Source organism: Rhinatrema bivittatum, chromosome 1 (assembly GCF_901001135.1).
Source record: "Rhinatrema bivittatum chromosome 1, aRhiBiv1.1, whole genome shotgun sequence".
Lineage (NCBI taxonomy): Eukaryota > Metazoa > Chordata > Amphibia > Gymnophiona > Rhinatrematidae > Rhinatrema > Rhinatrema bivittatum.
The window spans coordinates 524485349-524512736 of NC_042615.1; the positions used below are offsets into that span (position 1 = coordinate 524485349).

At 44.5% G+C, this 27388-nt stretch overlaps 1 protein-coding gene across 1 annotated transcript in view; it reads left to right on the top strand.

Moving 5' to 3' along the window:
* Positions 1 to 26790, top strand: part of DMRT3 (doublesex and mab-3 related transcription factor 3) — a 45679-nt gene extending 18889 nt beyond the window's left edge. Inside the window, exon 2 of the mRNA XM_029585878.1 lies at positions 25078 to 26790. Within this exon, the coding sequence (XP_029441738.1) occupies positions 25078 to 26045 (968 nt within the window). The 3' untranslated portion in view covers positions 26046 to 26790. The remainder of the gene's footprint in view (positions 1 to 25077) is intronic.
* Positions 26791 to 27388: the final 598 nt, after the last annotated feature.

Consider the following 27388-nt stretch of genomic DNA (forward strand, 5'->3'; position numbering starts at 1 on the left):
AGTTTAAATTTGATCATGTTATGATCACTATTGCCAAGTGGCCCCACCACCGTTACTTCTCTCACCAAATCCTGCGGATAATAGAAAGACTAGGGGGCACTCCATGAAGTTAGCATGTGGCACATTTAAAACTAATCGGAGAAAGTTCTTTTTCACTCAACGCACAATTAAACTCTGGAATTTGTTGCCAGAGGATGTGGTTAGTGCAGTTAATATAACTGTGTTTAAAAAAGGATTGGATAAGTTCTTGGAGGAGAAGTCCATTACCTGCTATTAGGTTCACTTAGAGAATAGCCACTGCCATTAGCAACGGTAACATGGAGTAGACTTAGTTTTGGAGTACTTGCCAGGTTCTTATGGCCTGGATTGGCCACTGTTGGAAACAGAATGCTGGGCTTGATGGACCCTTGGTCTGACCCAGTATGGCATATTCTTATGTTCTTAATAGCTCTCTCTTGTTGGTTCCTGAACCAATTGCTCCATGAAGCAGTCATTTATTACATCCAGGAACTTTGTCTAAGGCAAGTCCTGATGTTACATTTACCCAGTCAATATTGGGGTAATTGAAATCTCCCATTATTACTGCACTGCTAAATTGGTTTGCTTCCTTGATTTCTCTTAGCATTTCATCATCTGTCTGACCACTTTGTCCAGGTGGATGGTAGTATACTCCTATCACTATACTCTTACCCAACACACATGGGATTTCTACCCATATAGATTCTACTGAACAATTAGTCTCTTGTATGATCTTTATCCTGTTGGACTTTATACCCTCCTGGACATAAGTGCCACACCCCAACCAAGTTGATCCTCCCTATCATTGTGATATAATTTGTACCCCAATAAAGCATGTCCCATTGGTTATCTTCCTTCCACCATGTCTCTATGATGCCAGTTTTGTCAATCTCATCATTTACTGCTATATACGCTAACTCTCCCATCTTACTTCTTAGACTTCTGGCATTGACATACAGACATTTCAAAGTGTATTTTTTGTTTGTATTAACAACCTGCTTTTCAGTTGATAGGGATAAATTGGAAATCTTTAGCTCGGGTGACTTTTTTTCATATAGGCAAATGAACTATGTTTGCTTTTAATGGAACCTCTCTGTTGGGATGCTCTAACTCTCCTGTTTCATTAGTACCTTCAAGGATACATTCCTCCGAACCATGCACTGCTGAGTGACTGTCGGCTTTCCACCTTGTTCTAGTTTAAAGCTGCTCTATCTCCTTTTTAAAAGTTAGTGCCAGCAGCTTGGTTCCACTCTGATTAAAGTGGAGCCCATCCTTTCAGAAAAGTCTCCCTCCTTCCCGAAAAGTTTCCCCAGCTCCTTACAAAACTGAATCCCTCTTTCCTGCACCATTGTCTCATCCATGCATTGAAACTCCTGAGCTCTGCCTGCGTGTGGAACAGGGAGCATTTCAGAGAATGCCACCCTGGCTTCCAAAACCTCTCTCCCACATTTTCCTATGTCGTTGGTGCTCACATGTAACATGACAGCCGGCTTCTCCCCAGCACTGTCTATAATCCTATCTAGGTGATGCATGAGGTCTGCCACCTTCGCACCAGGCAGGCAAGTTACCAGGCAGTCCTCACGTCCACCAGCCACCCTGCTATCTACATTTCTAATAATTGAATCACTAACTATGATGGCTGGCCTAACCCTTCCCTTCTGGGCAGTAGCCCTCGGAGTCTTGTCCTCGGAGCGAGAGGATAATACATCACCTGGAGAACAGGTCCTTGCTACAGGATCACTTCCTGCTACCCCAGGGTGATGTTCTCCAACTGGGAGACCTTTTTGGGGCTGCCAGACTGGATTTGGGACTTGGTTACTCTGTCCCTGAAGGTCTCATCAATGTACCTCTCTGTCTTCCTCAGCGCCTCCAAGTCTGCCACTCTAGCCCTCATTCTGTTACTGAACGGCTATCTACATCTTATAGTCCTGGGGGAATTCTGCGCTACTGCGGAGCACAGAATTTGCACAGAATTTCCATTTTCTGTGCAGAATTGCCAAATTCTGTGCAGAAAATGGCAGAGAAGATCCCGGCATGCCGTGAACAAAGCGCACTAAGATGAAGGCCCCAGCGTGCCGTTCGTGGTGAAGATGAAGGCTCCAGTGAGAGTGAATGTGTGTGGGAGGGGAGGGTGAGAGCAGGGGGGTGAACAGGAGGGTGTGAAAGAGAGCATGGGAGGTGAGAGAGCAGGGGAGGGATGCTTTAATGTGGGTGCTAGAGAGAGAGAGCTATATGAAGAGATTGTGAAGGAGTGTGTATGTGTGTGAGATTGGGAGCTCATGTGTATGAAAAAGGGATCATGTGTATGTGAGGGTGCTAGCCTGTGTGAAGGGATTGTGTATGTGTGAGACAGAGCCTGTGTGAAGGGGTGCATTAGAGAGAGACATGTAGGGAGTCTGTGTGAGGATGTATGTGTGGGAGAGAAAGGGAGCTTGTATGGGTGTGTGTGCGAGAGAGTGAGGGAGCCTGTATGAGGGGGTGTGTGTGCACTAGAGGGAGGGAGCATGTGTGTGTGAGAGAGGGAAGGACAGAGGGAGCCTGTGTGAGGGGCAGTACTGAGAATGGGGTCAAACTCTGGGACTGGCGATAGAGTTGAAGGGGTTGAGCTTAGAGGTGGAGGGGAGAGATACTGGCAGGTGGAGGAGTTGGGGCCTGAGAGGGCAAAGTGGCCAGGGGAGTAGGGAGACTTTCCAGGGAAATTCTGCATCTCTAATTGACTTTCCATGGAAATTCTGCATCTCTAATTAACATTTTTTTCTGTATTAATTTAAAATGTAATTACTTAAAGACTGTCATGTAAATTGTTATTTTGACCAATATAAAGTTTGCAGAATTTTAAGTTTTTGTGCACAGAATTCCCTCAGGAGTAATCTTAATGCTGGTGAGTTATTAAATAATTGTTTAAAGTTATATAAGGAATGGGAACCCTTATTTAAATTTAAAATATCCTAAAACTTTATTTTAATCTGTTTGTCAATAAGACAACAATTAATCAGTTAAGATCAGTTGTTAATGTAAATTCCTAATTGACTCTTCTTGTGAAAAATTTCCATCCTAACCTTCTAGTTTTGGGAACAGTCTATATCTCAAACTATGTGATTGAGGTGGGTGTGAGGTTGGGTGGGAAAACACTGTCGATTACTTCTGCAGGAAACCGCTCTTACACCTTCCCACAGCAAAAGAATTGACTTTTGCAAACTCTTAACATGCACAGAATAATTTTAAGCCTCTAAATGAACTATTTTTCTAACACAGCTTATAGACACACGGAATAAACTTTAATCCTCATCCCCTCTACCTATTTTCTTTTGCAAGCTTTAAACACACAGTTTCCCCAGCAAGCCAATACTCGCTAATCCTGATTACTCAACAGCAGATGCAGCTTTTGCTATCAGCACTCTCCGAGGAGTGCTATTCTGGTGCTATTTCAAAAGTGCTGGGTGGGATGCTGCTGATGTTATACAGTGCAGGTTAGAGATCAATGGGGAAAAACAATTTTCCCACTCCTCTAACCAGAGAAGATGCCCACAAAACCCTTGCAATGCGCACAGTTTTGTAAGCAACCCTCAAAGATTGTAAAAACAACTTTTTTTTTCAAAGTTGAAGACTGTATTTAAAAACAAATGCTACCATATTTGTCCCTAACTTTTCAGTAGTGGTAAGTTTGGAGTGCAAAAAAGACTAGGCAGGAGCTTTTTTTTTATATAAGCATTAAATTGTGCAGGAAAATGTCATTCTTTACCAGTCATTTTCAAACCATTACAGTTTTATTCATGTAGAAACGAAAGTGCATAGAATTCAGATGGTAAAGCCTTCACTTCAAAAGACAGAGCTAGTTTCAGTGTTAAGGGTTTTAGCACTGCATTTAAATATGCGCAAATTGTTAGTTCCAGCGCTAAGGGCAAAGCACTGTGCATTAACATCTGTAAATGGATCCCTTTTAAGAGAATGGAATAGACCTTTATGTCTGTGTATGACCAGCTGTAATAGCTCTCCTGCCCCCAATCCCTCCCTCCATCGGGTACCGCTCTCAGCAGACCCCTCTAGCCAGGTCCCCATAGGCAGAGTGCTAGGGCAGCCCCCTCTGAAGCTGTGTCAGCACATGGGCCTAATGCAAGCAGAAGTCGTCCCCTCTTTGGTCCTGGATATTTGATGCCTTCAAAATTTGGCACCCTAGGCAGTTGCCTATGCCTAAATCCGGGCTTGTCCCCCAGCCTGCTCCTCTGAACTCCCATTACCCCCCATCCAACCAAAGTCTAGTTTCACTCAAAATCATGCTTTAATCTGAATTGCTCATTCTGTTTTGGGCCCGAGGAAGGGAATGTTAACTCCTGAAGGCTAGACAAGAAAGTTAGATCATTAAAAAGGCCTCACTTTGGGCTGGTCCAGTGACTCAGGCAGTGAATTTTGTGCATTGCTAGGTTGGAAACCTGGATTTGATGCCGCCCCCAGTTGGGTCTTTTACTTCCTGGCTTGGCTAAGGATGGAGTTACTGGAAAAGCAGCCTTCACAGCCCTTAGGAGAGGGAGTCATGGTTTTTGCTTAAGGGTGACTCCTGGTAGCTGGATTTAAAGCCCATGATTGTCGAGTTCCAGAGGGACTGTCAGGGTAATGACCAGACCAGGTACGTTGGGGGCAGAAGGATATAACATAGAAGAAAAATCCAAGTCCTGGTCCCAACTGAGTTGAGAATGCAAAGGAACAGGAGGAACTGCCAGCTCAAAAAAAAAAGAGGTTATCGCCTTATAGTTTTGTTTGACCTTCTATTTCTCTGCATTCGAGTGGATTAACACGGCTACCACACTGCTTTACTGAGACCCAGCAAAGATAGGGAAAGCCCCTCCTGGTTATAAATTGTTCCCTGGCAGAGCGGCTATGACACGCATAAGCAAACTTTTCTCCCCTCTGATGGATGGAGCTGGGAAGGTAAAAGATTACAGTAATCTCAGGAAGACAGTGTAAATCGAATCCGATAGCAATAACTTTTGGAGAAGGTCAGGCTCAAGTGAAATGTTACCAAGCAACAGGCATTTTGTTTGCAAAATACAATCAAAGAGCATTGATGAGAAATTCTTCAATGCCAGCCAGTCAGCACTTTCCCCTGGCAGGTTTATAGGGAAGGGAAAGAGGGGGGAGAAGGCATACATCTTCATAAATCAAGGTCCCCCCCTATCTCCCCACTACTCAGGAAGGCTCTTGCGTTTCAGCCCTGGACAAGGCTGGATCTGCTCTGAGCACCTTCCGGTATCTGCTGACCCATCCCACAGCGGGAATCCTGCTTTACCTCTGCAGGTCATTAGTCTAATTGTGCTGGCACGCTGAGGGCAGCCCGCCAAACTGCTTTATCTTCCTTAGAGCTAGGCAATAATTCCCATCCCAGAAGAAGGGCTAAAAAAAAAGGGAAGACCTTTCCATACTCTCAAAGCGTTAAATACGCTGTGCACACCCATGAAATCCATTTGAGGGACCTTTAAAGCCACAGTGTTACATAAGAACATAAGAACATGCCATACTGGGTCAGACCAAGGGTCCATCAAGCCCAGCATCCTGTTTCCAACAGTAGCCAATCCAGGCCATAAGAACCTGGCAAGTACCCAAAAACTAAGTCTATTCCATGTTACCGTTGCTAGTAATAGCAGTGGCTATTTTCTAAGTCAACTTAATTAATAGCAGGTATTGGACTTCTCCTCCAAGAACTTATCCAATCCTTTTTTAAACACAGCATCTTCAGATAGCAGCCTGTTCCTTGGCTTTAGAGCTTTCTTTGTGCTCTTCTTGTTTCTTGTCTTCTTTTTTTGTTCCAATATGTTTTATTTTAATAAATCTTCAAAATTACGTGACTCTTTTATTAGGGCCATAACACTGTTTAAAAAGATCCTTGCCAAAATTCACTGGTCAGCCGTTCATACTCTATTCAAGTTTCTCTCTCTTCCATGCTGTGGCACAGTTTTTGAGGTTAGGTGATCTATTTACGTTAATTAGCAGTTTTACGTTTATTTGATCTGCACAAAAAAAGCCGAATTTTTATTAAAAAAAATAACCTTGATGTTTTTTGAAAATGAAAGTTTTCCAACCTTTCTTGTGTGCTTGGATAATTTCTTTTGAACTTTTTTCATTCTCGAATGCATTTTTTTTTCTCCCCATGAAACTTCGTTCACCTCTTTTCTAACTTCCTTTTAATGTTATTACTTTTTTTTTTTCTCTACTTCTGTTTTCTTACCCCCTTCCATGCAGCCTGTTCCTCTCCCTGCCAAAGATAATTCCATTCTTTCACCTTTCTTCATGTCTTCCACAGTTAACTCAGTCCCTCCCGTTGTCTCTCCTCCTTTTCTCCGCTCCCCCACTCCATGTATCCTCTTCCTCACCTCCATGCTGCCTCCCATCGGGGTCCTTCTCTACTCCTTCCAAGTCCAATCAGGCGTCTCTTTACCTTCCATGCTCCCTAGGTTTCTGCTTTCATCTCCTTCTGTCCTGCAGCCAATGGAACCCAACTCTACGGCTGCTAACCCCCACCTTCCTCTCCGCTGCACCCAGCCACGTGTTTCTGTTTCTGTTTACTCACTTGAAGCAATTCAGCGCTGACATAGTAACATAGTATAAGATGGCAGATAAAGACCCAAATCTTCCACCTAACCTGCCCAGCAAGTTACCTGCTGCTCCATACAGGTTACCCCCATGCAGAAATGGTGCACCTAAAGTTAATACAGGCTTCCCTGTTTCTTCATGTTCATCCTCCTTGCTAATTAAGGAATACTCTGTGTATATCCCACACTCTTTTTTGAATTCCATTACTGTTCCTGTCTTCCCCAGCTTTCCTGGGAGGGCATTTCATGCATCCGCCACCCTTTCCATGAAGAAATATTTCCTGAAATTCCTGAGTCTGCCCCCTTGGAGCTTCATATCATGACCCCTGGTTCTGTAGTTTCCTTTCCATCAGAAAAGGTTTGATTCTTGTGCATCATTATCATTAATAACTTTCAGGTATTTGAAAGTCTGTTATCATATCTCTTCTGTTTTTTCTCTCCAGGGTTCCTCCAGTCTCATCTCTTAAGTCTTTCCGTGCACATTGCACACCGTTTTGGTTGCCTTTCTCTGGACTGCTTACATCCTGTCCCTATTCTTTTTGAGATAAAGTCTCCGGGTGAGGCCTCAAAAATGACCTTTGCAGGGGCATTATCGCTGCCTTTTTCCTGCTGTCTATGCCTCTCTTTTCAGCCCGGCATTTCTCTGGCTCTCGCCACCACCTTGTCACATTGCTTTGCTGCCTTCAGATTGTCAGACACTATCATCCCCGAGGTCTGTCTCCTAGTTTGTGCCCCCTCGATCACTTTCGGCTGCTTTGGATTCCTGCACACCAGATGCAAGACTCTGCGCTTCTTGGCATTGAATCCCAGCTGCAGAACCTTCAAGCACTCCTCATGCGTTCTTAGATCACTTCTCATTCCCTCTCTACTCCTTCAGGGCTGACCACTCTGTTGCAGATCTTAGTGTCATGAACTGAGTGCATTTGGAAACACAGAGCTACTGCCAGACCGCATGCTTCAGAGTTAGAGGACAGAGCCACCTGAAAGGGTGATGGGGGCTGCAGAAGAGAGGTGGCAGATGCAGCAGCAGCAGTAGGTAGGAGGGAGGGACCTGTAGCAGCTGTGTGTGTGTGTGTGTGTGGGGGGGGGGGGGGGCAAATAGTGCCAGCAATAGGGAAGATGAGGAATAGCTCCTGTGATGGGGGCAATGGTGCAACTAATGCCAGGCAAGTTGGCAGGGTTAGTTGGAGTAATTTAGAATATCCCAATGTGTGTGGGTGATTTTTATCCCATATACTTTGCAGATAATCTTCAAAGAGAAAGCAACTGCATTGCTTCCCTTTGAAAATCTGCAGCCGCAAGGTAACATACACTAAAGGAGCCCTCATACTTTCTACCTCCTATTTGTTCGAGTGGGCAAAATATGGAGGTACTTTTAAAAAAAACAAATGCATGCGTGCTGGCCTATATACACCCTTACAATAGCCTCTTTCTAACGTGGCTAATAATAGACCTGCTGTGCAAGCCGTTGCATGCTTTTAGCTGTGCAGTTTTCAGACAGGCCTCTTACCTGGCTAAATGGCTTGGAAAATTGCCCTCCTTAAAAAGCAGTGGCCTCGGCTGTGGACTCGTGGCAAGCTGGGGGCCCTGGCCATTGTCCTGCTCTACACGTGCCACGGTGTTGCCTGCATGGAGCTCTGGAGATCAGCACAGAAAGATCTTGGTTCCTTTAGATTCAAAATGGTGGGTGTGGCCGAAGTAAGGAGCAGCATTTAAAAAGCTTTAAAACCACCAATAAATTTTCAGGAAAAAAATAATCAAAGTTGGAGAGAGAAAATGGAGAAACGATGGATGCGATTGTTAAGAACAAAACTACTGAACATGTGGCTTAACATGGGAAGAGCCAGCAGGATTTAGCAAGGAGAAACCATACCTTGCTAATCTGCTAGGAGGTGTAAAAGGCAAACTGGTCAGTGTAATGCATCTGGATATTTAGAAGGGCATTTGAGAAAGTGCCTTATGAGGAACTCCTTGGGGAGATCATGGGATAGGAGGCAGTATCATCTTGTGGACTGGCACTGGTTAAAGGATGGGAAATGAAGATTAGGAGTAAATGGTCAGTTTTCCCATCGAAGGAAGATGAATTCGGGAGTTCCGCTGGGATCAGTGTTCAACGTATTCATTAATCATCTGGAAAAGGCAGTGAAGAGTGAGGTGATCAGATCTGCAGATGATATAAAATTATTCAGACTAGTTAAAACATGACAAGGCCATGAGGAACTGCAGAAGGACCTTGCAAGGCTGGGGAACTGGGCATCTAAATGGCAGATGAAATGTAATGGGCACAGGTGGAATGTTTGTACTTGCATTTATATAGAGACCACATACGCCTAGGACCTTAAGCGGTATACAAGAGTAAATACATCAGATCACAAAATTTCATTTCACATGTTCTAACAATTATACAAACAGATACAAATTGTCCTCCAAGCTCTGATTTTTTTTCTCGGGATTGGACTGTTGTAACTCTTTGTCTATTGGTGTTCTTGCTAGCATTTTAAGATCTCTTCAAGTTGCTGAAAACATGGCTGTGTGAATTTTGATGGACATTGACCTTTATGTCCATATCACACTCATCTCATATGGTCTTCATTGGCTACCAGTTGAATGGAGAATTAAATGCAAAAATTGTATTAACCATTTTCCAGTTGCTTAGTGGCAGCATTTCTCCTTGGGTGGGCTCAATACTCCATCGCGTGTGTTAAGATCCTCCAAGTCTGGTCTCTTGGGATACTCCTTCCATTTGAGCAGCACACCTTGCTGAAACATGAGGTAAGGTGTTTTCGGTGACTGGACCAATGTTTTGGAACAGTCTACCTGAGCAGCTCCGGGTAACCTCTTGTGTCATCATTCAGAAAGCAGCTGAAAATATTGATCTTTCAGGTAGCATTTGCACCCAGGACACTTTCAGTCCATGCTTTGAAGGAAAGTTAGCCATGTGCAATGGAGTAGTCCTGTTCTTTTGAATTTTTATGCATGTAATGTAGTATACTGCCTGAAAACGTTGCGATCAGTGCAGGTTATAAGTCTTTTAAAATCTATATGTAAATAATTACACTATGTTGGATTCTATACTAGGAATTAATTCTCAGGAAAAGAACCTTGAAGTCATTGTGAACATTACATCGTAGTCCTCAGCTCAGTGTGCAGGTCAAAACAACACATAGAATATTAGGAATTATTTGGAAGGAAATACTACTATTACTGGTCAAAGATGTGGCAGCTGAGATTCAATGCCAAGAAGTGCAGAGTCATGCATATGGGGAGTGGAAATCCGAATGAACTGTATTTGATGGGGGGGAGAAAGGCTGATGTGCACGGAGCAGAAGAGAGACCTTGGGGTGATGGTGTCTAATGATCTGAAGTTGGCAAAACAATGTGACAAGGTGATAGCTAAAGCCAGAAGAATGCTGGGCTGCATAGAGAGAGAGGAATATAGAGTAAGAAAAGGGAAGTGATTATCCCCTTGTACAGGTCCTTGGTGAGGCCTCACCTGGAGTACTGTGTTCAGTTCTGGAGACCATATCTCCAAAGAGACAGAGACAAGATGGAGGCGGTACAGAGAAGGGCAACCAGAAAGGTGGAGGGTCTTCATCGAATGATTTATGAAGAGAGATTGAAGAATCTAAATATGTACACCCTGGAGGAAAGGAGGAGCAGAGGTGATATGATACAGACTTTCAGATACTTGAAAGGTTTTAATGATCCAAAGACTACGACAAACCTTTTCCGTCAGAAAAAAATCAGCAGAACCAGGGGTCATGATTTGAAACTCCAGGGAGGAAGACTCAGAACCAATGTCAGGAAGTATTTCTTCACGGAGAGGGTGGTGGATGCCTGGAATGCCCTTCCGGAGGAAGTGGTGAAGACCAGAACTGTGAAGGACTTCAAAGGGGCGTGGGATAAACACTGTGGATCCATAAAGTCTAGAGGACGTGAATGAAGAGTGGGTGGTTAGCGGGAATGATGGCTACTGCCTGGAGATAATACCCTTATTCAATAAACATTCACACAGTTAATGCGACTCCAACAATGCTCTAAGCTTCAACGGCAAGAGGAAAAGTGGAAAAAAGGATTTGCATTCACAAAAAAGTGGGGAGTAGCTTGCTTGTTACGGCGGTTACTACCCCAAACCAAATAAGCCCATACTTCACTTTTAATACATATCCAGCATAGCTCTCTGCTTCAACGGCAGGGGAGAAAGACCGATACTTCACGCATATCCAGCATAGCTCTCTGCTTCAATGGCAGGGGGAATGAAGAAAAGTGGATCTATATCCAGACAACAACCAACAAGGACTGAATTACATAGTCTGAGTAAACAAAAGCATGGGCGATATTGCAGCGATTACTACCCCTAACTAAGCTAGATATTCATTTAGATGCAGTTCCAACACTGTTCTCTACATTAATGGTGTGGGTGGAAGGGAAATAGAACCAAAAGGTTACTAAGAGCCAAGACTAACAGAAGTATGAGAGAAAAAAAGTGCAAAAGCTTGCTGGGCAGACTGGATGGGCCGTTTGGTCTTCTTCTGCCGTCATTTCTATGTTTCTATGTTACTAAACATTTATATAGCACTTTAAGGTGTATGCAGCATTGTAAGGAATCAAATTATCTGACTTATTTAAATCAGATAGCAAGAGCCATATAAAGGGAGCAGAATGTCTACACCCGTTTGAGGTAGATAATGAGTTTTATTGCAGCAGCATAAAATATACAATGTTTTTATATATGAGAGTATGAGAGATTGTTTTAAGTTTGGTTTGACATAGTAAATCATTCGTCTTGCAAAGGTTATGCAAAGACCATGAAGTCAATATTCCAGACTGGAATGGAGGAGTAGCCTAGTGGTTAAATCAGTGCTTTTTAAACCAGAGAGAGCAGCGTTCAAATTCCACTGCTGCTTCTTGTGATCTTGCACAAGTTACTTTACCTGCATTGCCTTAGATTGTAAGCCCTCTGGGGACAGAGAAATAACTACAGTACCTGAATATAACCTGCTTTGAAGTACTGAAAAGCAGAATTAAAAAAACATCAGTCTAAATGGCTAAACTGTAATATTAAAAGCTGTATGCAGCTAAATTCTAGACATGCAATGCATTATGCGGCTAGAATTTAGCCGCATAATTTAGGGGAGCTCCTGATGTGGGCAGGAAGTGTCTTTTTGGGGGGAGGGGCTCTGGTTGCACCATAGGGCTGACCTAAAGTTAGCCCAATAAACATATGCTCAGTGGCTAAATATTGGCCTCCTTATGTCTAGCTCAAAGCTAACTTGCACATCTCAAATGCATTGCCAATAAACTGCCCAATTTAAAGTAGTAATTTAGCCAGTTTATTTTACGCTGATCAGGACTGCATGAAGATATCTCAGGCTCTCTCACACTCTACTGCTGTTGGGTTATCCTTCTGGAGAATCAGGTTGCTATTTTAGCATGAAAGGTAACCAGCTGGACCTCCAGCAGGCAAATGACAGGTTAACACCATCTCAGGGTGGCAGACCCATAGTGTTTTACGAAGCCTCTGCAAGCTATTAAGCTGGGGACTGGAGTGAAGATTGGCTTGGTCTGCAAGGGCTTGTACAAAGATGAAATCAGCAAGTACTCAAAAGTTAATGGAGTAGGTTTGGGCTGAGCAGGGAGCCCGGTTTCAAAGCTTAGGCCTGAGCTTTGTGAAAAATCTTGTGTGTAAAGTTCACAGGTGTGAAGCTTGCATGAATGGCAGCAAGCAGCCCCAAATCTGTGAATCCAAAGTCTTTTTTTTTTTTCATCAGGACTTGATACATATGGAAAGAACCCAAAAGTTGACGTTGATTGGATGTTGCCACAATCCACTGGCATAGGATTTGTGGTCTTCCAATATGACTTCTTCTTAACTGGTATATATAAGCATATTCTCATGGTCAAGTTCCAGGAGGCAGTCAGACGTGGTCGAGATCAGGCAGAGATCAGTTCCAGGCAGCGTGCAGACGTGGTCGTGGAAACAGGCAGAAGGTCAGAGGCAGGCAGCGGTCAACATGGTCAAGGAAATCTGAGGTCAGTACCCAGAAGACAGTCCAAAGGTATTACCTGGGGAGACGAGGAGACAAGGGACGCTGGAACAAAGGCTGGAATGAGATTGGAACAAAGGCTGGAATGAGACTGGAACAAAGGCTGGAACGAGACTAGAACACAGACTGGAACGCAGAGACAAACTAGAACCACTCACGGTATCAACCCGATTGCCAAGGCAGGGATTAAGGGAAAGAGCCCTGCCTTATATTCTGCAGGCTAGTGACATCATCGGGGAGCATTGGACCTGGGTTTCCCGTGCTAGGATCTTCAAAAGGAGTGACGGCTGTGCGCGCGCCTAGGGGCGGGATCGAGGAGCAGGAGGACGCGGAGCCCCGGCAGGAGCTGTGCTGTGAGGCCTAGCAGCCAGTTCGCAGCATCCCCGGGGAAGCCGGGGATGCTGCGAACTGGCTAAGGTCGCTGAGGAGGTGAGCCCAGTGCTGGTGGACAGAGTAGCGAGGTGAGTGGGGCTGGCCATGCTGCGGAAGCGGCCGGAGAGCGCAACATTACCCCTCTGATAGGGAAGGGGCAGTTCTTCCTCCATGTGCCAGGATATGTGACATCAGAGTTGTGTAAAGAAGGGAAATGTTTTTAACAATATCCCTGGTAAGACCAAATCTAGCCAGGAAATCCAGTCATAAGCTTTTTCAGTTGAAGCCAATTGCCAGGGCTGGAATCCCTCTATTGCTGCAGTAGGTCATGGCTGTGGTTAATTTAATAATATGCATTCCTGCTGTTCTGTACTTAATAAACCCCACTTGATGTGATAAAATAATAGCAGGGAGCACCAAGCTCAACCTGTCAGTGAGGATATTCGTAAAAATCTTCAAGTCACAATTTAGTAGGGAGATTGGCCTATATGAAGCCGGCAAGATTGGGTCTTTGCCCAGCTTAGCCAAAACTGTTATATGTGCAATATTATAATCCTGGCATTTCTCTTGTTGTAAAGCAGCTCTAAAAATGTTTTGCAAAGGTCCAGCAAAATGATCCTTTAATATCTTGTAATAATCATATGAAAAATCATCTGGGCCCGGAACTTTGTTGTTTTTACTCATTATGACATTCAGGATCTCAAAGATCTGTATGGGTCTATTTAGAAATTCCAATTATGTCTCCGAGATAGAAGGCAAGCAAAGATTTTGAAAAAACAACTCTTATTCACTTGTCCCCCCTACTCTATCTTCCAAGTATAGGGATTCATAGAACTGTTGGAGAGTTCACATATGTCAGCTTGTCTAGTGGCCCAGGTATTTTAGGGGTTTTGAGCCTCTCTATATAAGTCCTCCCTTTTCACAAACCACGTATCATTTTATCTTTGGTCGACTTTAGCTGGGCTTATAAATTAAGTATCATTTTATTCAATTTGGCATTTCTCCCTTTCAAAAAACCCCAATTATCTCCCCCCTAAGCACCGCTATAATGGTTTCCCAGAAAAGCCCAGGAGTATCAGCATGAGTAGCATTCTGTAAGACAAAATCCTTCCATTTTGCCTGGAGAAATAGCTGAAATTCTTTATCCTCTCAGAGGAAAGCTGGGAAGTTCCAAAGAGCTACACCACCTTCTGGGTCTATGATATGAAAGTCTATCCAGACAGGGGCATGATCAGAGGCACCTGTACTACCTGTCTTTGCTTGGCTTATCCTGGGAAATAAATCCTGGGAGCCTAAAATGTAATTGATTCTTGAGAGAGATGTGTGAGCCCATGGGTGAAATCTTTTAATTCGGGATTTAGAACTCTCCAAAAATCTAATACTTTTAAACTATATCATAAATATGCAATGCCCTTATTCTTCATTGTATCCTGCCAAGGACGTTGGGATGAGAGGTTGTCTAAGAAGGGATCATGCACACAATTAAAGTCCCCTTCAAGAAGAACCAACCTCTCATATTTAAGGGTAATGATTGTGTGATTCTCTCAAAAAAGCTATGATTTATATTCATTGGGGCTATATGCATTTCAAATACTTACTTCTCTACCGTTAAGTTTCCCTACAAGAATCAAAAACCTTCTCTCCATGTCTCTAATTTCCTTGAGCATCTGGAAAGTAATATTTTTGTGAAAAAGAATGGCCACCCCCACTTTTTTGCTAGCACTGCCAAATAAAAGCATGAACCTATCCAGTCATGCTTCAATTTTTTGTTCTCCACTTCTGAAAAGTGGGTTTTCTGGATACAAGCAATATCCGCCCTATGTCTTTTTTTAACTCCTGCAGTATCTTGGCTCTTTTAATGGGTGAGCCGAGGTGGTTAACATTTAATGATATTAGCCTAACCAAGTCGCCCAGGCCTCCAAGAATACAGGAAAAAGAGCAAAAAAAGTTTGTTCCCTATCTTTATGGGCCACCCAGCCTTGAATCATAGTACCACCCACCCTTAATGGTCCAGACTCCTGTAAAACAAATCTCTTATTTTTGGATATAATATAAACAAAAATAACTCATGTAGTCGCCGGTAGAATGTCTCAGCGATCATGATAATTTTGTCAGCCACCTCAAAGGAGGTGGCTGACAAAATTAAAGCTAAAAGAACTGCATACAAGAAATACAAAAGATCCCAAAGGGAGGAGCACAAAGAAGAATATCTGATTCAACTGAGGGAGACTAAGAAATTAATCAAGTTGGCAAAAAGTCAAGCGGAAGAGAGGATTGCCAAGGAGATAAAATATGGTGACAAAACTTTTTTCAGATACATCAGCGAAAAGAGAAAAGTCCAAAGTGGTATAGTGAAATTGAAAGGTGGAAATGATCAATGTGTGGAGAGAGACGAAGAAATGGCAGAAATATTAAACGAATACTTCAGCTCTATGTTCACTAAAGAAGACCCTGGAGAAGGACCATCTCTACACAACAAGAAACTGGAGGGAAGCGGAACAGAGGAAAATCCATTTACAGTAGATAATGTATGGGAAGAGCTAAAGAATCTGAAAGTGGACAAAGCCATGGGGCCTGATGGGATTCATCCAAGGATACTGAGGGAGCTCAGAGATGTGCTGGCGGGACCGCTGTGCGACCTGTTCAATAGATCCCTAGAAACGGGAGTGGTGCCGAGTGATTGGAGAAGAGCAGTGGTGGTCCCGCTTCACAAGAGTGGGAACAGAGAGGAGGCTGGTAACTACAGACCGGTTAGCCTCACTTCGGTGGTGGGAAAAGTAATGGAGTCACTGTTGAAAGAGAGAATAGTGAACTATCTACAGTCGGGAGAATTGATGGACCAGAGGCAGCATGGATTCACCAGAGGAAGATCCTGTCAGACAAACCTGATTGACTTTTTTGACTGGGTAACCAAGGAATTGGATCGAGGAAGAGCGCTCGATATCATATACTTGGATTTCAGCAAAGCTTTTGATACGGTTCCGCACAGGAGACTGGTGAATAAAACGAGAAGCTTGGGAGTGAGTGCCGAGGTGGTGACCTGGATTGCAAATTGGTTGACGGACAGAAGACAATGTGTGATGGTAAATGGAACCTTCTCTGAAGAGAGAGCGGTTTTAAGTGGTGTACCGCAAGGATCGGTGTTGGGACCGGTCCTGTTCAATATCTTTGTGAGCGACATTGCGGACGGGATAGAAGGTAAGGTTTGTCTTTTTGCGGATGACACAAAGATCTGCAACAGAGTGGACACGCCGGAAGGAGTGGAGAGAATGAGACGAGATCTAAGGAAACTGGAAGATTGGTCGAAGATATGGCAGCTGAGATTCAATGCCAAGAAGTGCAAAGTCATGCATATGGGGAGTGGAAATCCGAATGAACTGTATTCGATGGGCGGGGAAAGGCTGATGTGCACGGAGCAGGAGAGGGACCTTGGGGTGATGGTGTCTAATGATCTGAAATCGGCAAAACAATGCGACAAGGCGATAGCTAAAGCCAGAAGAATGCTGGGCTGCATAGAGAGAGGAATATCGAGTAAGAAAAGGGAAGTGATTATTCCTTTGTACAGGTCCTTGGTGAGGCCTCACCTGGAGTACTGTGTTCAGTTCTGGAGACCGTATCTTCAAAAAGACAAAGACAAGATGGAGGCGGTACAGAGAAGGGCGACCAGGAAGGTGGAGGATCTTCATCGGATGACGTACGAGGAGAGATTGAAGAATCTAAATATGTACACCCTGGAGGAAAGGAGGAGCAGAGGTGACATGATACAGACTTTCAGATACTTGAAAGGTGTTAATGATCAAAAGACAACGACAAACCTTTTCCGTAGGAAAAAAATCACCAGAACCAGGGGTCACGATTTGAAGCTCCAGGGAGGAAGATTCAGAACCAATGTCAGGAAGTATTTCTTCACGGAGAGGGTGGTGGATGCCTGGAATGCCCTTCCTGAGGATGTGGTGAAGACCAGAACTGTGAAGGACTTCAAAGGGGCGTGGGATAAACACTGTGGATCCATAAAGTCAAGAGGCCGCCAATGAAGAATGGGTGACTCGCCAGAATGAGGGCTACTGCCTGGAGTCAATACCCTTATTAAATAAACATACACATGCTTACTGTGACTCCAACATCGCTCTAAGCTTCAACAGCAAGAGGAAATGTGGAAAAAAGGATTCACACTCACAAAGAGGGGAGTAGCTGGCTTGTTACGGCGGTTACTACCCCAAATCAAATAAGTCTGATACTTCACTTTCAATGCATATACAGCATAGTTCTCTGATTCAACGGCAGGGGAGAAGAAAAACCGATACTTCACACATCCAGCAGAGCTCTCTGCTTCAACGGCAGGGGAGAAAATGAGGGTTCGCACTCACAAAACGGGGAGTAGCTGGCTTGTTACGGCGGTTACTACCCCAAACCAAATGTGCCTGATACTTCACTTTCGATGCACATCCAGCATGGCTCTCTGCTTCAACAGCATGGGAGAAGACTGATACTTCACGTGTATCCAGCATAGCTCCCTGCTTCAACGGCAGGGGAGAAGAAAAACAACCAATAAGGGCTGTATAACATAGGCTGGGTAAAACAAATAAGCATGAGTGTAGCTTGCTTATTGCGGCGGCTACTACCCCGAACTAATCAAGCTAGATATTTCACTTGGATGCAGCTCCATCACTGCTCTCTACATTAAAACTGGGGGTGGAAGGGAAATAGAACCAAGAGCTAAGAGAAACAGATAAGTATGAGAGAAAAAATGTGTGAAGCTTGCTGGGCAGACTGGATGGGCCATTTGGTCTTCTTCTGCCGTCATTTCTATGTTTCTATGTTTCTATGAGGTTTTGATTATGATGTGGACAGGCACCATCCTCCAAACATATCGTCATAATACTCTATAATAGAGAAAGTACCCAAATTACATATAAACACTCACCTTGGGACTAAACCCAAGATCTTTTAGAGAGCCAGAGCCATGATCTGACCAAAAAGGAACCAGAAAACCACCCCCAACTTGCAAGAAAACTCTCATATTAATACAACTTTCCCTGTCGGCATGCTTCCTTAAACTAATAGTGAAAATGTCCCTTCTGGAGTGAAAGTGATGTCTGCACTCCTTGAGTCGCTTCCGGCGCAGCTCCTCTCATCAACAAAGTAGAAAGATAAGCATTCATTAGAAGATGTAAAATGCCAGAGTGCCTTTCTACCATAAGCGAACGTGGGACTTTCACCTAAATCCCGGGTGAGCTGTCTCTGGCATGACGCTGCCCCGTAGATCAGCAATGTCAGCTGGCGCCCCGCCAATGCAAGACTGGGTTACCAACCTGCTTGGAAGCCACGAATGGGGATATACCCAGCCATTCCTTCAAAACACACTCTTGTCACGCCGGGAAGTGAGGTCCGCCCTTTTAAATTCACCAAATCTACCTCTCAGACCATCTGCGCTGGGGTCCGTACTTCAGTAAGGGTCACATGTCACTATCATAGGGTGAACTTCCATGCAACAAGAACATAACTTTATTCGTACTTTGTTTAGAACAACAACTCGCAAAAAAAAGAATAAAAGGGGAAGACCATAATAAACTGGTCAGAGAAAACCAGATACCAGAGTGTGGCACAAATTCTCCAATTATGGCAGACTCTTGATGAAAACCTTTCTTTTGCAGGTCATTGAAAACCTGCATATTATTCAGATGCCATATCCAAAGCCTGGCAGGAAACTGAAGAGTGAACTTTATGTGCTGCTTTGCTAAAGCCACACAAAATGGATTAAATTCTTTCCATTGAAGAAAACTTTTCATTGAATAATCCTAAAAATACATATTTGTACCTCCTGATATTTTAGGTCGCGAGTTTTATGGTAAGTTTGCACTATTTGTTGTCTGTGAGCCCAGTTCATAACTTTAGCGAAAACAACTCGTGGACTCGTTTCTCCATCTTGTCTGCCTCCCTATCTGTATACCCGTTCAATTTTAAAAGTACCAGACAAGCCTGGGAGTGCTAGAATTTCTGGCAGCCATTTTTCAAGGAACCCAGCCAGGTTTCTGTTCTTGATTGATCGGACCTTCTAACTCTATCAAATATTATTCCTATGGAACCTGTTTTCCAGGTCCTCTAAGTTATTTTCTAATGCGCTCAATTGTTTTTCCAAGTTGGAAATCTTGACTGACATTTCAGTCGAGTTGTCCTCTAAACGTGCGAGTCTCCCCTCCACCATTTCTAGCCGCAGGGTCATTTCAGCAAGGGAACTTGAGTGGAATCTCAGCCCAGATTTCTGAACTTAATTTAGTGTCAAGGGCAGCGACCACCACATTGGTTACCTTCAGCATTTAATGTGTCAGTGGAGGAAGAGTTCAGCGGAGAATCAAATTGTTCTTCCACCTCAGTGGTCATCTTCCCAGGGAGAGCATTCGGCTTCTCTCTGTCTTTTTTTCCCCCTTTCAAGAGCATAGCCCCAGGCGATTTATTCTTATATCTGTCTGTGGACATAGAGAAACTATGAACAGAAAAATAATTATATTGGGTCACAGATTTCTTCCGATTTTGGGGGATGTTGCCCGGAGCCCAGGAAAGCACGTCCACCTAGGCTCACCACATCACGTGACCCCTAAATCTCTAATTTTTTAAAAGCTTTTTTGGTATATGCAAATAAAATTCCCTCTTGTAATGTTGAGATGCAAAACTCTTCTGATGTCCACTCACTCATAACTGTTAGAGGAATAAAGTTTTACCACTTAACTTGAAAATCATTGAAAATAGATTTCTTTAGTGTCCTTTTACTCAATACTTTTTCTTTAAACTGTGAAAAATGCCCACCCGACACTGGCAATGTTTTGACGCGTCTGCTTCAGGGGCGGGGGAGAGTTGAACACCATTTTCTTCAATTAAATGGCAGCTGATAGAGGAGGATGCTTGTGTTTCTGTTACTTAGATGACACCAGAATTTTGTTTTGTATGATGAGGTGTATGGGAAAAGATCTTACTCTGTCCCCATTGTATGTGTGTGTGTTGGGGGGAGGGGGGGGGAGGAGAAGGAGGGGTCTGTGGACACAGAGTATATAGTTACACAACTGGTGATAAAGGATTTATATTGGGTTTGATTTGCACATATAGGGGCAGATTTTCAAAGGGGTATGCACGTAAGATACGCGCGTAACCCCCGAAAAGCTGCCCCTTCCACCCCCTGTGTGCACCAAGTCTATATTGCATAGGCTCGGCGGCGCGCGCAAGCCCCGGGACACGCATAAGTCCTGGGGCTTTCCTTGGGGCGTGTCAGGGGCGTGTCATGGCGCGTCATCGGGGGCGGGGTCACGGGTATGGTTCCGGCCCAGGGGCGTTTTGTGGGCGTGGCCGAGGCCTCCAAAACTGCTCCCGGGCTGGGGAATCACGCACAGGGCAGGCATAACTTTTATAATAAAGGTAGGGAGGGTTTAGATAGGGCTGGGGGGGGGGGGGTAGGTTAGGTAGGGGAAGGGAGGGGAAAGTGGGGGGAGGCGGAATGAAAGTTCCCTCCGAGGCAGCTCCGATTTCGGAGCTGCCTCGGAGGGAACGGAGACAGGCTGCGCGGCTCGGCGCGCGCAGGCTGCCGATTTTGCGCAGCCTTGCACGCACCGACCCTGGATTTTAAAAGATATGCGCGGCTACGCGCGTATCTATTAGAATCTGGTGTATTCTTGTTTGCGCCGGGTGCGCGAACAAAAGTACGTGTGCGCGTACTTTTTTAAAATCTGCCCCATAATGGCAAAAACAAGCCTCAGTCTTAAGCCAAGATATATTGGGTATGATCTCAGTCTCTCATATTTACTGCTAGCATTGCGCTGTGCCAAATAGCTTCTTTCTGAAGCTTGTATGGTGTAATATATGCAGGCAACATATTAAGGTGAGCTTGGAAGATTGTTAATCAGGTGAGTGGTGCCCAAACAATTAGATTGGTTTCTGTATCTGTAGACCACATTTTCCTGGTCTCTGATTGTATCTCTTGTACCTGATGATCTTCTTTCTCTGTATACATCCTACAGAATAGTTGCTTGGTACTGACAGTAATGCTTGGTACTGACAGTAATGCTGTTTTTGTCATTTTCTCCTTCACCGCTCTGTCTGATTTTCTAGCATCAAGCATTTTATTGGTTGGTCTGGGAATGAATAATTATACTCTATGATTTATGTAACGAATGTGTGTAAAAGAGAATGACTAACTGCAAACAAAAAGTAAGAAATTGGCAGTGGGAGCAGGGCAGAGCCGGGGGTGGAGTTATAGGCGGAGTCAGGGGCAGAGTAGGAGCACAACCTGCCCCCCCCCCCCTCCCACCAAAAAGGCATTCCACTACCCCTGGAGCTTACAATCTAATCAAGCAGACAGACAAGACAAATTTTGGGGCAAATCAGGGAAAAGATTTAAAGTCTCAAAGGTGAGTTAATAAGTGTGGTTTAATTGAAGACAGAGACCAACTAATCTAATTGGGTAAAGCTGTAATCATTGAGTCTTTGCCCATAAACAATCTATATTAAAAAAAACAAACAAAAAAACCCAAACAGGAAATGGGTGGGTGAGGGGGAAGGAAGGAAGGAATTTAATTGCTCATACTGTATCTGAAGTGCTTTTTGTGTTTGTATAAAAAAGCCAATGAGAAGTAACACCTTTACACCAATCAGCTCTTCAAAATGTCCCTTGCAGAATAAAACTAATATCATAATGCCTCTGTATAGATCTATGGTGCATGAATGCAAATAGAAAGGCAATACACCTCAGCAATAGATGTGAAGAAACAGCAGTATATACGGACAAGGAATAGTAGTGCAAACAGTAGACAAAAATAATAATAAATGATATTAACACTAAAATTCACAGGGTCTACAATAATTTATAAATATCAAATTTAATAATTTAAAATAAATACATAAAGGTTAAAAAGTCATTGTCAGAGGATGTGGTGAAAGCTGTTAGTGTAGCTGGTTTTAAAAAAGGTTTAGACAAGTTCCTGGAAGAAAAGTCCATAAACCATTATTAAGATGGACTTGGAGAAACCCACTGCTTATCCCTAGGATACTATCAGCAAGTTGGGTTTTCAGGATATCCACAATAATGCATAAGATAGATTTGTATGCACTGCCTCCATTGTATACAGATCTATCTCATGCATATTCATTGTGGCTATACTGGAAACCCAACTGGCTGAGAGAATCCCGAGAACTTGATTGAGAACTGCACAAGGGAACACTTCATGGAACTAACTGGTAGTAGATTTAAAACAAATATAAGAGCATTTTTTTTCCAGTCAATGAGCAATTAAACTATGGAATTTGTTGCCAGAGAATGTGGCTAAGGCTAGTAGTAAAATTGGTTTAAATAAAGGGTTTGGACAGGTTTCTGGAGAGCAGGTCTTTTAAAAATGATTAGCTAGTAGATGTAGGGATTGCTATTTCTTACTTGTGGGAATGAGCAACATTAGGATCTGCTGGGTACTTCAAGTGACCAGGATTGGCCACTGTCAGAGACAGGATGCTGGACTTGATGGATCCTTGCTCTGCGCCAGCATGGCACCTCGTATGTTCTTATGTAATGATTTTTCTTTTACCTGCCAGATGAGCTATCTGAGCTTTCTTTTATTAGCAATATATGTTTTTATTTCACAAACATGTGCACGCTTTTCCACCCCCAAAATACGTCTGACTTTACTACAGATTTGCATAATTTTGGTGTAAGTTATGTAGCTATTTGGTTTTTTTTTTTTTTTCACACATCATGAAGGCTTTTGTCAAACTGCAGCCTAGCATGTACGACATCCCTCAGCATCCAGGCCCAGCAGAAATATTGTGCAGATATTTAGGGGATGATTTTAAGACAGTCCTTGTTGGTGGAAAGAGTAAGCACACTTTCACTTTGGGAATTATTCCAGGAAAATTGCCTGGATACCTTTGCCCTTTCTAATTTGTGCCGGTAGTTTTCCACTGAAAAACTAAAACCATGTGCATACTTTTGAAAATGCGAAAGCCTGCACAAGATTGCAAACCCTTCCCCAGCTGCTGAGCTCCGAGAGCTGGGTGTGTGTTGGTGCAATTCTGTGACATCACCCACAGCTTACGTCTGATTTATTAATCCTGCTTTTCGATGGAGCGCCCAGTCTCACCTGGATATTCATTCACACTGAGGAGAGGAATTCTGGGGGGACTGGGAGCGGAGCCATTACTTTGTGTAAACATTTTGATTTTTAAAAAGTTTGGGGTAGATTTTAAAAGAAGCGCACGCAGCCTATATGTGCACGCGCTACCCGGTGCACACACATATATGCCTGATTTTATAGCATGCACACGCATGTTATAAAATCCAGGGTTGACGCGCGCAAGGGGGTGCACAATTGTGCACCTTGTGCGCGCCGAGCCGTGCTGACTTCCTCTGTTCCCTTCCCCCTAGCCTGACCTTCTCACCCCTTCCCCTAACCCCTCCCCTTGATCTTTATTTTACCTTTTGTGCCTGCCCCGGCTGATTGCTGGCACACGATCTCTGACACAGTGGCAAATGGCCCCTGTGCCAGGAGCCGCTGACCCCGCCCCCGCCCCTCCCCCTCCCCTTTTTTCAAGCCCCGGGACTTACACGCATCCCGGGGCTTTACACGCACCGCCGGGCCTTTTGAAAATAGGCCCGGTGCTCTTAACCCCCCCTACGCACGTAAATCCTTGAAAATCTGCCCCTATATGTGTAAGTGTACATGTGTAAGTTAGGCCCTCTGAAGAGGAGGTGGAACTGTACGCGGTGAAAGTGTGCCCATACTAGGTCAATTACCTGAGGATTTTCAAAGCGAGCTTATGGATTTTGAATAGGTCTGAGTTTACCGTGTAGCTATTTGAGAATTGCCCTCTTAATGGACAACCCCTACTCCTTGGAGCTTCCATCTAGTCAAGGACACATAATCAGGCCAATACAGAATGGGTGGGCTCAGCTGAGCGCACCGTTCAGCCCCCATTTGGCCGGCCGTTTTAGACGCGCTGTTTATTACCCCTTATACTGTAAGAGGTAATAGCGTGTGGAAAACGTGCGGCCAACCCTCCCGAAACTAATAGCGCCCGCAACATGCAAATGCTTGTTGATGAGCAGATTAGTTATTCCCCCGGAATACTGAAAGTAAATTATGCGGCCAAACTATCATTTTTGGCAGCCCAGTTTGACCAAGGGGAAGAGAAGGATGAGTGGCTGCAACAGGGGGAGTTCATCCCACGTCTGACTGAAAAGAACTTTCTCCTCCACTCCTCGCCCTCCCTTACAGTAAAAGCAAAAGTCAGTAGCATAGGGACACAGTGAATTCAGGCTCTCGTTCCCTAGAGCTGCTCCTCCTTCACCTCATCCACCTGAGGCAACCTAAAGGAGGGAGGAGGAAAAAGATGACCCCCAAAGAGGGTAGGGGGAGCAAGAACCTGAAGGAGGGAGGGGAAATTGAAACAAGAAGAGGAACCTGAGAGATCGGACATGTGTCAAAAGGCGGGGGGAGGGGGGAGGGAAGCATTCAGAAAGAAAGAACGTTGGATAAGCAGAGAGGAAAGTGTTGGGGGCCGTAGGAAGAGAGCAAAGTATGATGCTGAGAAGGAAAAGGGGGAGAAGGAAGAAAAGATTGGAGGGTGAGATGGTGATGGAAGGGAGAAGAGAGAATGAAAGATGGGTCAGGATTTGGATGGAGGAAAGAAAAAGTGATTGAGAGAGAGGTGGGAGCAGACTGGAAGGCAGAAAGGGAGGGAGGAGTCCTAATTCCTGCCCCTTCCCCATTTCCACCTCAGATTTTGACACATTTATTGAGTGCTAAACTCCAGACTTGAAGCATGAGTTAAAATCTTATAAATTAGCCACAGCTTGACATGAGTTATTGCCTGTAGTGCCCCAGGCGGATGTGCATTGTTGGCCGTACTGACTCACTCGCATGCATCTCCATCTATACTCACCCATTATGGGATCCTCTGGGATTTGTTGCCAAAAGCAAGTTGCTGCATTGTGCATATGAAATAAACACTCTTATACACTAGTTAGATGTTTTAATTTACAGTGATTTAGAAATTAACCCATCTGTCCTTTTACTTTACAGACATGGCTGAGGAGCGATTGGCTGACAGCAGTGGAACTGACAATGCCGAGACCTACAGTGACAAAGACACAGACCAAAGGACCTCGCCAGATGTGACTAAGGCCAAGACCTGCTTCACTCCCGACAGCCCTGACATAGTTTCCGTGGACGAGGGTGGCTTTGCAGTGCAGAAGAACGGCAGCAGCGGCAGCTCAGAGAGCAGAGCCAACAGCCCCAAGTACCAGCTGGATCCGAATCACCTCCTGATTGAAGGCCCATCGGGGACGGTATCACTGCCCTTCAGTCTGAAAGCCAACAGGCCTCCACTGGAAGTGTTGAAAAAAATCTTCCCTAACCAAAAGCCAACAGTTCTTGAATTAATCTTGAAAGGCTGTGGGGGTGACCTCGTTGGTGCCGTTGAGGTCCTTTTGTCCAGCCGATCTTCAGTAACTGGTGAAAGAACTTCCACGGAGTCCGATGGTCTGGTTTTGCCTTCCAATGGGCACATTTTTGAGCACACTTTGAGTTCCTATCCTATTTCGTCTTCTAAGTGGTCTGTCGGGTCAGCCTTTAGAGTTCCAGACTCGCTGCGGTTCTCTGCCGACTCTGGTAATGTTGTGCCCAATCCTCTGGCAGTCCCTTTGCAGCACCCTTTCCCTCAACCACCTCGGTACCCCCTGATGCTGAGGAACACGCTGGCCAGGAACCAGTCTAGCCCGTTTCTGCCCAACGATGTGACCCTGTGGAACACCATGACGTTGCAGCAGCAGTACCAGCTGAGGTCCCAGTACGTCAGCCCATTCTCCAGTAACTCCAGCAGTGTCTTCAGAAACTCACCTGTCCTCGCTGCTCGCCCATCAGAGGATCCTAGGATCTCCCTGCCGGACGACGGCTGCCCCATTGTGTCAAAGCAACCGATTTACACGGAGGATGACTATGACGAGCGGTCGGATTCCTCCGATTCTAGGATACTGAATACGTCCTCTTAGACTGACACTGGATAGCTATCCAAGATCTGCAGTGCATTTGAATTACTGGATTTGAAGAGGAGGCTAAGGCAAAAGTGCACAAAACCCTTTTAATTATGTAAAAAAAAAAAGGAACAGTTTGACACTGTACTGTAGCAATAAAAGCGTAACTTATTTAATTTCTTGCACTTCATTGGAAAATGCCAAATAGCCAGGCCTTATGACTTTAGTGCCAATTATTCATTAAAGGACAATTCCGATGCTTAGAATATCTGCTGCACGGGATAAACTGACAAAGAGTTTGCAGCACATGTAACTCTGAAAATCTGCCTAGTCCCTTTAAGTCAGACAATGGGAAATGCTCCAATAGAATCTTTTTTAAGGGAGCTTTACAAGAGTGGATCCCTCAGGACCACCGTGCCCTAATAAAACGGCTCGAGAGCAGATGAACAACTCAGAGCCATCAACTGCATATGCTGAGTCAGTCATTCTTGCATAAGGCAAGGCTTCCCAGCGTGGAGACTGAAACCGATAGGACACCGGCCTGCTTATGCATTGTTTATAAGCTTGGACACCTTTTCAAAACAAATAATGTTAAGACTTGCTCCTTTCCCATGGCTAGCCCTAAACCTTTGTTATGTCAGTGTAAAACTAATTACAGCTGTGGCTTGCATGAAATGTATTGTGAAACAAACTCACGAATAAACATTGTCAGGTTAATGTAGCATGCTAAGGACCCTAGAAGAAATAAAGACGGATGATCCTGGTTGACGTCATTTCTGTTCCTAGAAAGCAAAGCTCAGAGAGCCAGGAGCTTGAAACTGGTCAGCAGGGCCAAGTCTGAATATCAGGTTGCAGCCCCAGCACTACTGAGAGGCAGAGTAGTTGGGCACTGCAGATCTATAGATGATTAGGGCTGAGGTTTTATTCCCCAGGGACCCAAATAGGTCAACTAGTCTGTTCTCTGCTGATTGTGACTGTTTCTGGACAAATGGGGAGAGGCAAGGAAGGAGCTGAGGCAGTGCAGGCTGCAAGCAGTACTACACAGTCCGGAACACTGAGAAGTCCATATTCAAAAGCATTTAGCAGAATAACTTAGAAGTTATCCAGCTAAATGAAGATTTGGGCACTTATCCAGCTAAATTCTAGCTGGGTAATAAGAGGCTAGAATTTAGCTGGATAAGTTAGAGGCAGACCAGGGGCATAACTGGGAGGAATGGAGTCAGCTGGCTAGGTTATCCAGCTAACCCCAGTATTCAAACTTAGCCTGCTAACTTAGGGGCGGATTTTCAGAGCCCTGCTCGCCTAAATCCGCCCAAAACCGGGCGGATTTACGCGAGCAGGGCCCTGCGCGCCGGGAAGCC